Source organism: Callospermophilus lateralis, chromosome 12 (assembly GCF_048772815.1).
Source record: "Callospermophilus lateralis isolate mCalLat2 chromosome 12, mCalLat2.hap1, whole genome shotgun sequence".
NCBI classification, from domain to species: Eukaryota; Metazoa; Chordata; class Mammalia; order Rodentia; family Sciuridae; genus Callospermophilus; species Callospermophilus lateralis.
This window is the reverse complement of record NC_135316.1, coordinates 88,648,531-88,661,253: the sequence shown is the minus strand read 5'-3', so window position 1 is coordinate 88,661,253 and position 12,723 is coordinate 88,648,531. Positions and strand designations below refer to the sequence as shown.

The following is a 12,723-nucleotide window of genomic DNA, read 5'->3' as shown; positions in this document are numbered from 1 at the left end:
AAAATTGTCTTCTGCCCCACCTCCTCTTTGAGTCCTCTTCTACATAGACATTTTATCACAAGCATCATTTATTAATGAGATGAATCTTCAGAGTACCTGCCATAATGCTGAAGCATAAGTCTTTTAGAGGATTTTTTCCAAAAAAAAAAATCCAACAAAGTAATAGTTTGTAAATTCTGGAATCCTTATTAAGTTTCAGCAACTTTTTTTTTTCCTTTTTGTGGTGCTGGGGATTGAACCCAGGGCCTTGTGCATTCAAGGCAAGCACTCTACCAACTGAGATATATCCCCAGCCCTCAACAATTTTCTTTTATATTGGGTATTTACCTAACCCTATAGGAAGATATCACATGCAAGGGACATTCAAGGACATTAATAGGAAACTCTGAAGATATGCTTCCCCCCCACCACAGGCTGTTCTCAAACTTTTGATTCTCCTGCCCTAGCTTCCCCAGTAGCTGGGATAATAGGTATGAGCCCCCATAACCACCTGTAAATATTCTTCATCAGGGATAAGATTTGGTGGAAATGCTCCAGATCCTATCTTACCTCTCTTGATTCTGCCATCTCGTGCAAGGCAGCCATGAGGTGGTACACTGGTCACAAATATGGGCAGTTCACCACTCTTGCTTCCTCTGCCCCCAGCAACTGTCATTCCAAGGGACTCATGTGGTTCCTTTTTTACAGTAATATGTTTTTCTTGACATGTAACACACTGAGTAAGATCCTAAAGCAAAAAAAAAAAAAAAAAAAAAAAAAAAAAAAATATATATATATATATATATATATATATTGAATAATGAAATAATAGATAGCTGAGGTAAAAACAGCTTATTAAACCAAGGTGATACCTATGTAGCATTTATAAAGTGATTTTATTTTTTTACCCCTAACAACTGAAAGCAACACATAGTTCTTAATAGGTACACTTAATATCAGTGTCAAGCTTTGAACTAATTTATTTTTATATAATATTTATGGAACTCAAAAAATTTAGAACTGTTGATATATGTAAGTCAAAAAAAAAAATCAACACATCATTTGTATAATTATCTTGAGCTCCAAGATAGATCAACTCTGTAAAAGTAAATAATGCTTTTGAGTTTTAAATTCTGAAGACAAGCCAATTAATTTTACTTGTATCTTTCTCCCTAATTCTTTATAAGAAAAGTTAACAGAAGAGTACAAAGAGTAAAGTGTGGATTTTGCAAACTGCCAAAAGAAAGGCTAGAGACCTATCTTCTGATTTTTACTGATGAGGACTGTAAGTGCTTCGTCATGAGGCAAATGCAAATCTACTTTCAAAATCTTCATAAAAAGCTGAAAGGATACAAAATAACCAAATTTTTGAAAATATTAATGACATGTAAATAAATTTCCAATGAACCAATATTCTCAGGAAAAAAATATTGATTGATTGATTGGTACCAGGGATTGAACCCAGGGCTGCTTAATTGCTGAGCCACATCCTCACCAGTCTATAATATTTTTACTCTGACAGGGTCTTGCTAAGTTGCTGAACCTGGATTTGAACTTGTAATCCTTCTGCCTCAGCCTCCAGAGTTGCTGAGATTACAGGTGTGCGCCACTGTACCCAGCAGCAAAAAGCTATCTTTACTAACATTTGTTACTGTTATTCATACAAAGACACTCCTGATAGTAAGAAAAAAGGAGAATCTAAAATGTCACTGTTCTTTGAATTAGAATTCAGTAATAAGGTATACATATGCAATATCAATATTAAAATAATAACTAACATTTACTAGGCTTAATATGTGCAAAGTTAGTGGCCTGCTTGCATTCTTTCATTTAATCCTCACAATGGTGTTGAAAGTAAATACTATTACTGACTCCATTTTATAGATGAGGAAACAAGCTCAGAGAAATCAGGTTACCTGCAACTGTAAGTGACTGCACAAGGGATTTGAACTTACACATGTCAAAAGTATATATAATATTATTTTAAAAAGCTGACATGTACTTAACTGTTGATGATGGTATTTACCAAATCTCTAAATTAAGCCTGGAAATCTAAGCTCATCTGCCCTTCTATTGATGTGCAATCCATGCATGATTGAAATTTATCAAAGGAACTACTTGTATAGCAGCATAGAATTCCTAGAAAAATGTTCTGATGCTGTGAACTTGTCAACCTTGTTAAGGCAGTCTTCTATCTAAAGTATGATATTTATGTTAGTATTCTTCAAAACTGGCCAAACACAATTTGGTCATGAAAACAACTAAGGGAAATAGCCTTGAGTACACTTTTGTTTTATAGCTTCAGATGGCTAAAATGTATGCAATTTTTCCTCAGGGAACTAAAGCAAACTTCAAAGATTATATTTAGTATGCTTCAAGGAACTAAAGGTTCAAAAATCATATAAATGCTTATCAAAGCAGCTATTAAGAGGTATAGTGTGTACTGTACTTTTAAATGATGTTTATAACCATCTGAATAGGTTGTCTTGGTGAATCTGGGTGAATTTGGTTTCCATGGGAGATCTTTTTCTTAATCAGATCCTGATATAACATATGCAATCTAGATCCTGATATAACATATGCAATTTAGCTAGAAGAAAACAGCTAAATTTATAATTCATTCTATGTCGTTGCTTTAACCAATGAGGAAATATAAAGTACCTAAAATTAAGAATGAATTTGGCCTTATTCTTTAAAACAGTGTCACATAAAAATTAATGAGGATAAAAAATAGCAAATTTATGAAAGAAACATATCTGTGCCCAAAACAAAAACTAAAAATATGAATATTAAAAAATAATTAATATGAATTTTAAAAAATATGAATACTAGAATGATTTAATAGAATTTTCAAAATTGTCTTGACATTCTAATTTTGTCAGACATCTGTGTCTCAAAATTAATGTAAAAAAATCAGAGGCATAAAAGATTTCATTATCTTCTGCTTTATATTACCATTTCATAAATATAAAAAATATATTGACATATATTATATTTACATATTATATATATATTAAAGCATATATTAATATATAGTAATGGAAGCAACTAGATATATGAAACATTCAAAATCTTTTTCAAAACAATAATGGTCACAGGTATTGTTTCATAGTCATCATTATGAAGGCAAAGTTATAGGTTTCCTTTATACATTTTGATTTTTGTTCAAACAAGAGAACAATTCTGTGGTTATAATTTCTCTTAAATATTAACTAAACCAAAAACTAGTGACACATTTGTACTTACCTTGGAAAACCAGATTAACTTTATGGGCCAAAAATACTGCCTTTCAGTTATGCTTTCTTAGGATACCAACAGTAGATTCTAAGGGGAATTATTCGCTCAAATGTTATACTTCAATTTAAAGACTGCTTTAGCTTTTAACTTTCTATGGGTTTTAAGCAGATCAATCAGTTTTTGTTAAGCCAAGGACTTTAGTAATTTTACTTAAGAAGAATAACTTTAGAAGCTCCTATTTAGCTTTCATATTCAGATAACTGGGTAAGCATTACATCATTGTTTTAAAATTTCTGTCCAATTGGAAGTTTAGTTTAAAGGAAGGATACATGGAGTAAATAATACCAAGAATGCTAAAGCACCATTCTTTTTTGAGTTTTGTAATTACCAAGTGAGACATCAAAATTCTCAGCACAGATAAATGACCTTGGAATATATTATAAAGCCAGTTTAGTAATTTGGAGGCAGCAGTAACAAAGTTCAACATATGGGAATTTTAATGTTGTAATAGGATAATATTCCTCTAAGTTATCACATGAAAACATGTTATACATGTATCTATCAAAATTTATGATTCACAGGATGGGGTTGTGGCTCAGTGGTAAAGCACTCACCTAGCATGCATGAGGCACTGGGTTCGATCCCCAGCACCCATTTAAAACAACAAAAAAAAAACTAAATAAACAAAATAAAGTTAATATGTCCATCTACAACTAAAAATATTTTTTAAAATTTATGATTCATGTTTAATATTCACAAATATAATTATTATGCAAGCAGTGTGCCCAACTGTTAAATACCGACATGTTGATCTTTTTGATACTTTTTCAATCATATTAACTAATACTTACAGTTAAATAAGCAACCCAAGATAAATCTCACTTTCAAGTAGTACTAAGCAAACAGATTTTTCTGGAAGATCATACACTTCTTGTAAACCACTTGACAGAGGAACATTCCCTGCCAAGAAACCATCTCTTGTGGCTGAGGAATTGAGACAACAAAAGTGACTCTCCAAGATACAAACTTTCAATAGAATAATAGCCTGCAATTAAATTGTTCCAAAAAATCCATTTATTGAGGTATGATTTGCATATAAAATGCCTCCATTTAAAATTTATAAGCTTGTAACAGTGATTCTTTGAGGACAACATACATTAACAAAAACCACCTCACCTTGTGTGAGCTTGGTCTGCTGTGAGAGGGCAGCTGTGCATGGTGCTGGCTGCTGTTGTGACTTCCAGTTTCTCGGATGGTGTTACCAGGCTGGGGTTTCCCTGGTCTAGCAATTGTTAATTGCACTCTCTCCCCACTGGCCTGGAGGAAACACATAGGAGGAAACACTGTCATGAAGAATGTTTGCCATTTTAAAAAGATTATACTATGCACTTCTCAATCAATGTTTAAGGGCTTTAACTGGGCAGCTGAATATACCTAGTGGCAGGGAGGATGAAGTTCTTTTCATTAGCTAGTATTTTAAAATTTCTATGGCTGAAACACACACACACACACACACACACACACACACACGTGCGCGCGCGTGCGCGTATTAAACTGTTTTAGATGTTGTTTAAATTTAGAGGCCTGTAATCTTAATTCAAACAGAGATTCACATCTATTATGTTTGAAAATTTATTTTGTTCTTATTTTAAAATTTCCGGTCTAATTTACTTGATGTCTGTTCTTGGCATGGCCACAATCCCAATTTTACTATTATTCCTATGGGAAATTATGAGAGCTTTATTTTACAAATTGTGATAAAAAGTAGAAATCTTCCTCATGATTGAAGTCAAAATATTAAGAAATCACTTTTTTAAGCTTTTAAATTGAAAAATAAATAACAATTTGAATACCATACTACAAATCATTTGTTATTTAAGCATTTTATTAAACTAAACAGTTTCAGACAATTTCTTCAAAATAACAAAGGAATAACATTCAGCCAGCATCTCCACGCAGTTCAGGAACTTGATTTAAAGGGTAAATGCCAAGGAGAAGTGTTCAGAATCCTGTTATTTAAAATTCTGACAAATCACACATTATTACACTGCACTGTGTGAAGATATGAATAGCTAATTTTGGGATTTCATTTCATTATACAGACTAATTTTCCTTCCTGCTTACTTTATAATCAAAAATCAGTATTTCAACTTTAGTTGTAAGCTGCTTACACACACATATTAATGGAAGCAAATCCTTTTTTTTTTTTCAAAAATTGCTTGAAAGACAAAATTCTGTGAATGTGATGAAGTGTGCATTTAGAATTTAAATGACAGACTAGCATGCGGGTTGAGTATAATTTCAAAAGCCGATGCATTTAATGTTTTAGGGTTTTTAAAAAAGCAAACATTTTGTTAGAAATCAAAATTTTAAAAATGTAGGGTTCTGCTGGATGCAGTGGTGTACACCTGTAATCCCAACAATTTGGGGGGCTAAAATAAGAGGACTGAAAGTTTGGGAGCAGTCACCAGCAACTTAGTAAGACCCTCAGCAACTCAGTGAGACCCTCAAAATAAAAAATAGGAAGGACTGGGGATGTAGCTCAGTGGTAAAGTACCCTTGGGTTCAACCTCTACTACCTAAATAAATAAATAATTAGGAATTAAAATGTAGGCTGTCCAAATTACAAAACTGCAACTCATGAGTGAATGCCCTTGTTGCTGGGATTATAAATTAGTATAATAGGTATGAATCTCTGTTTAAAACAGATTTAAAATGATAGTCACGAACCTCTAAAATAATTTAACATTTACATACCTGTGTCTATGTGTGTGTATGTATGTGTGTTTCAACCACAGAATTTTTTAAATATTAGCTAATGAAAACAGCATGTTTCCTCCCCATCAACTGCCCAGATAAAGCCCTAGAATCATTCATAAAAGTCTTTCTTTCTGGAGTGACTTTAGCAAAATGACTTAAACTTAGAAACAAAACATGGAAGAAAACCAGTGCTTTTTTCAATTTTTAAGGAATTCAAAGTGTTTTAAACACATCATAAAATGTGTTCTCTAATACTCTTATGAAATACGTAGGGACAGCCATTATTAGAGAGAAGACATGTTTTCAAGAACATTGTACAGAGCAGCAGGAGCAAATCCAGAGATGATCTATAGGTTCTGCAGCATGCTGTGGCACTTAATGATAGGGGCCATACCCCACAGTGATAAAGGTGAAACACAAGGGTGTTTTTCTTAAAGTAAGCACAACAAAAAGCTATAAAGCAAAACCAGCATCATTATAATTGAGCATCAGGTCGATAGTCACTGAGAAATGTTATTTGCAAAACACAGAATCAAATAACAATGAACATTTAACTATATAAGAATATCCAAGTCTTCACCCCTTTTATCACACTGAGAGGAGATTCAGGTATTGGTCTCATTTTATAGATTTGAGGTTTAAAGAAATTGGATAGCTTTAAAATTCTTGAAAAGATAATTATTGAGATTCATTTCTGTGGACATTAGCCAGTTGCTATACTGCTGAAAACTAGTTCATCTTGGGAGAGTGGAGAATGGTGGGAGGGAGAAGGTAACAAAAAGGAGAAAGAAAGAAGAAAAAAGAAATCTAGTAGTTTCATGAATTTGAGGAAATAAAAAAGTCAAGTGTACTTTATGAAGTAAGAAGACTAATAAGAGGAATACGCTATTAATTGTACATTTTCTCAGTCAATACTTAAATATTCTAAACACACTCATCAACAGGCAATGTTTAAATACTTGTTATCTTAAATGAGTTTCTAACCAAAATGTAAAATGTGTAACATACAAGTAGAAACTTTAAAAATTTTCCCTGATATTTCATATTTGAATTTTTATAACTGAAGGCATCATATTTTGTGGTATAAAATTTCCTAAACTCTGGAAAATTGAAGTTGCTCAATTTAAGGTCCTTTATGAAAAAAAATCAGAAGTCTTATTGTTTTTGGGTTACAAAAAATGAAGGAAAAATATAGAAAATAAGACAATTAAATCACATTCAGTATAAACACATTAATGTTCTAGAACATCATTCCAAACATTTTTTTATGTGTATGTCCACAAATGTATGATTACATATTGATACAACTGCACTTGTCCTATAAATTCTTAGTCTATATCTTTCTGTCAACAATGTTATGGGCATCTTAAATGAAAATAAATAGAAGCTGGGACTACAGGTGTGCATCACCACACCAGGCCAAGAAAGATTATTCTTTTTGGGGGTGGGGTGGGGGCGGGGGAGAGTACTAGGGATTGAACTCAGAGCCACATCTCAGCCATATTTTGTATTTTATTTAGACACAGGGTTTCACTGAGTTGCTTAGTGCCTTGCTTTTGCTGAGGCTGGCTTTGAACTCGCAATCCTCCTGCCTCAGCCTCCCAAGCCACTGGGATTATAGGCGTGTGCCACCATGCAAAGATTTTTCTTATTAAAATATTACTTGCCCCTTACTTATATAGATCCTGAAGGGGAGTTAAAAGGGGAGTTAAGGGGAGTTAAAAGTTAAAAACCACTGCTAAGTCATAGCCTTGGTAATTACAGTTTCCGTAAGCTCCACCTTCCTCCTCATTAAAGGTGGACACTGCTCTCTGTTGTATCTCGCTTACTAGGTGGAATCCAGCAATCAAATGAGACTGTGAACTGTAGAGCTTATGCTGTGAAGAATCCACACAAAAGTTCACACAGGGAGACAGTTTACAGAAAGAAAAAAAAAAAAAAAACTTTGTCTACAAGAAAACTTATACTAGTGTGAATTTTGAAGAATTAAGGTAGCCATGTCTGATCTTTCTAATAAAGTTTATCAAATGTTTCCTGAATTTTGATGTTATGCACCAGTCAAAACAAATATAGCCAGATGTTAAGGCTCAACATTTGGCATCTACCTGAATAATCTGGGCAGCAAGCTCTGGGGTCCCATGCTTCAGGTCATGCCCGTTGATGGCCAGCACACGATCGTTGCTGCTAAGCCTGCCATCCTGGGCGGCCAGACCCCCTTCCAACAAGTCAAGAATAAAAACACCTGGCTCATCTGTCCTTCGTACTAATTTAATGCCAAGCTGTTCTCCAGAGTCCCGTTTATGAAGAACCACATGGAAAACCTCTTCCCGAGGAGAGTTGCTGTCAGAATGGGTGTATGCTCGGTTGCCAAAGCGCCTCTCCCGCAGCACAGTAAGATGCAGAGTGTTACAGGGCTGGGAAAGGACAGCTCTGGCATAGTTATGGGACACATTGCTGATATCATAGTTGTTGACCTAGAGAAAAAAAAACAAAATTAGGATCAACACATAATAATCTTTCATTTTCTTAATTTGCAGAAATGTCTGTATGCCACTTTCAATGGAAACAAGATTGTGAAAATGCTACACAGCATTTTACATTATTTATAAAGAAAACCACTTTGAAGACATTTAAAAATACAGTTTCTAAAATCAACTTACTAGAACTGGATAGAGAATAGGAGTTAGGATCATAGCCTTTGATGATAGTCTTGAATTAGAGTCCTTGGTTCTGGCATACTAACTGATAAACCATAGCTCCACTGGGTTATAAATTTGTTTTTCCAAATGAAGTACACTTAACCCGGAGAAAATAAAATGAATTCTATTTTAAGGAAAATGGCACATTCCAAGTGCACAACCTACTTTAGATGAGTGACTTTCTAAGAAAAGTAGGTAATTAAAATTTCACTCTTAATTCTTTATTATACAAGTATATATCTAACTCACTAATCATAATTCAATACTAGATACCATTTATTAAATTTTACAACCTTGAAATAATTATAGTGACTGATCCTTGGACGTGTAAGATCACTTAGAAAATACATCCAGTTTCAAATATTCATCTAGTAAATAATCATAATTTTTAGGGTTTTTTTTTCTTAAACAATTAGAATTCTTTGAATTGGTCTGACTTAAAACAAACATTCTCTGAACATTTTCATTGGGGCAGGCTATGGGTTAGGTGTTTGTGATCACCTGAAATTCTTATATCTTTTTTCATATAAATTCATGTTAAGCCAGATCTCCCCTTTCCTATTTATCTGAGATTGATTTATCTTTGGGGGGTTTGCTGGTTTCTTTTTCCTGGGATGAACTTTCTTAACTTGAACATTACTAACTAGAATTTTATTGCTTTTCACCTCTTTTTAAAAATTTCATCTTTTAAACTTCAGTCATCAAATTGATAGCTATCACATATAAACTTCTCCCCAAGTCTGCAACCTATAGGCACTTAGTAGTGGTGATCCAAGACTGATAGAAATGTTGACTAATATGGGTCAAGACCAGAACTTTAAGGTAGTTTCTGCAAAACTAGGCTGAAATGGACTCATCAGCTAAAAGATAACTATTTCTAGGTTCACATCTCAAATTTGGTCATATCATAAAGGACTTTACAAAACATCTGGCTGAAATCCAACTATTTTTTCCAGCCACATGCAAACATGCTGTCTCATATTTTCTTTGTGAAATAGACTGAGAAATATCCTACAACTGGAAAAAGATTCATCCTTCTTGAATGCATGGCTGCCAGTGAAATTCAGAGAACAGACAGACCAAATTAAATGCTCCTTCTAGATTTTGTAAAACATCATCAGCAAAGTAAACTCTACCACATTTCTGGGTTAAGAGTGTTAGTGTGTGTGCGTGTGCGCACGCGTGTGTGCGTGTTTTAAGCAAAGTGATTAATACACGACTAATTATTTTCCTTCAAAACTGGAAACACCTAAATCATCAATGATTTTTGTCAAACTAAAATACTTATTCTTACTAATGTTCTAAAAGTTATATTATATTTAATAATGATATTGATAAAGCTTATAAAAGCTGTTCTTTAAAAACTATAAATTTGTGAATAGCAGCGAAAGATCTTGAGAGCATATGGTCCTCCTTTGCAAAGAGGCTTTTAATAAAGTAACATAAATGTATGTATATGTATCTTTCTCTCTTTGTCTATATCTATTTCAATATGGGGGAAACTAAGTCACCCACTGTTAGCTGCACATGGTTTGCTTAAATAAAACTATAGCTTAGCTCTCTGGTCTGCAAATAATCTTACTGCTTCTTGGGCATTTTCAAATTGGTTTACCCATATCCAGCTTATATGAAGTAGAAAATAACAACAACAAAAAACCAAACAGGGGGAAAAAAACATTCAAAAAGTTTTTTTACTTATTTCTTTTTGCAGTACTAGGGGTTCAACCCAGGCCTTGCACTCTATCACTGAGCTATATCCCCATCCCACAAGAATTTCACTTCTCAATGACCACAAGAGTTTTTACTTCTCCACTTCTGGACAAAGTGGGTAGCTTCACTTATGGGCTCCAAAGCACCACTGTGGGTGTGTGTGTGTGTGTGTAGGGTATTCTACTAATCAGACATGAAATAGTGAAGCCTACACCAGAGCAAATGGAAGAACGAGGTAGGTATCTGAAGATCATGGTGCTAGACTCAACAACAAATCTAAAGAAGGAAAAGTCCTTGCACTTGAGTTTTCTTAAGGGACAGATTTTCTTGTTCATGAGTATTTATTTCATCTTTCCAGAAATTATTCCATTTTTTGAGCTTTAAATATCATTACACTGATTCAAATGTCCAGACCAGTCTTCATATAAATTCCAATTGAATAGAGAATTCTTACTATTCCCATCTCTGAAGTTTCAATATGCCCTCCAATAAATTATCTTGTCTATGCTAACTGTTTTTTTGGGAATAGTTATTTCTTCTTAAAAATAATCTTCTGGAACAAAAGAAGAGTTGTATCAGGGGTTATTAAAAATGCAGTTAGAATTCTTAGAGTGTATGTGGGAGTGAGTAAGAGATGACTAAAATTTCTGAACTTTGTCTTAAATTTCTGTGATATAAATTATAAATAAGTTGGGCTGGGGTAGTATCGTTCAATGACAAAGCACTTTCTTAGCATGCACGGGCCCTGGGTTCAATTCCCTATACCACCAAAAAAAAAAAAAAAAAAGTAACTAATGTTTTGTGGTTCTGACTACAGTCAGTAATCAATATACAGAAAGATAAAACAGACATAAAAGTAAGAGATGGATGGGAAAACTGGGTGTGGGAAATACCAATGGATAAGAAAATCTCAGCCTGGGTAAAGGTCACCCTGGACTAGTCAGTCATGGAGCCTAAGCCAGGAAGAACCTAGCATGCCCAGAGAGCCTGGTACTGTATATACAGTCACATGTGAGACTGAAAAATTAAGTATACATATATGTGTATATATATATGTAAAAGTATATGGGGATATAGAAAAAATTAAAGATAAACTCTGATCTGCTTTGCACATGAAAATAGAAAAACTTTTCTATCAGTTTCCATAATATCATAATTTTCTAAGTTTTAAACTTACAAGAACAAAAAGGCCCAAGTTAACAGAAAAAACTAAAACTGATACCTGAAGAATCTGGTCTCCAGCAAGGAGTCTCCCATCTCTGGCAATAATCCCATCCCGGTAGACTTCCTGGATGACAATGTTAATTAGTGGCGTTTCATTGCCACCCACAATGCTAATTCCTAACTGAATATATGGATTGGACCGGTGAATTTCAATGGTGGTAACTTCTCCTTCTGGTAAACTAAGTGGCTGTTGTGCAGCTGCCAAGTTGAAAATGAGAGAAGAAAAACAAAGAAAAAAATGTTTTATATTCTGATTCTTTTCAGGTCAATAAGGCTTCTCATGTTATTATGTAGATGATTAATAATAACAAAGCAATGCCACTGGATAAGAAATGTAATGACAAACGAAATCTATGTTAACATTATCTAAAATTTCCTCTTTCCAAAGGTGATCAGCAAATAATCAACAAATAACCACTGCATATCAGATCACTAGGGCTGACAAGAATGATCTGATGAAGAAACATTAACATAAATCATCTTGCCATGACTAATAAGAGAAGAGAAAGTCTAGGCCATGAAGCAGTGTAAATAGTTCAAGGCAGTGAAAAAAGAAAACCCTAATTCTGTAGTAAATAAGCCCTCAGGTGTTAAGAAATTTGCCTTATCAAGCTCCTAAGAAAGAGGCAGATCTTGAGTCTTAGGAGATGAAAAGGGTCCACAGCTATAGCCAGAAAAATTTAAGTATGCAGTAAAATTTGTAGTTTGTAAGAGAAAATTATTTTTAGAAGTAAAATACATAAGGCTAACTGCAGAGGACTGCCTAAGATCTAGAAGTGCAGGCTTTCCGTTTATTTCCTGGTGGGGTGTACAGATAGAGCTGTGGTTAGCTCCAGAGGTGAATGATGATTAGAAGCATGTTCTTGAAGTCAGATATCAAATCCCCAGCTACCTAGTGGCTATATAAGCTTTCCCTTTTAATCTTAATCTTCTAATGATGTTTAAGCATTTAATTAATTAAATAGAAAGTACTCAATATAGTGCCTGACATAGAATAAGCAGTTGATATCAGCTAACATTTTTGTTTTGTTCTTGATATTGTTGATTTCTTATGTCAAGAGACAAACAAGTTTCTGAACACATACACATGAATAATAAGAACTGTGTGAATGAC

General features: G+C 33.8%; 1 protein-coding gene across 1 annotated transcript in view; it reads right to left on the bottom strand.

The window, feature by feature from the left end:
- Positions 1–12,723, bottom strand: part of Lnx2 (ligand of numb-protein X 2) — a 70,902-nt gene that overhangs the window by 10,355 nt on the left and 47,824 nt on the right. The window contains exons 4-7 of the mRNA XM_076872273.1: positions 11,608–11,807; positions 8,082–8,450; positions 4,393–4,533; positions 550–727 (exon numbers count right to left, since the gene is read on the bottom strand). Of these exons, the coding sequence (XP_076728388.1) occupies positions 550–727; positions 4,393–4,533; positions 8,082–8,450; positions 11,608–11,807 (888 nt within the window). The remainder of the gene's footprint in view (positions 1–549; positions 728–4,392; positions 4,534–8,081; positions 8,451–11,607; positions 11,808–12,723) is intronic.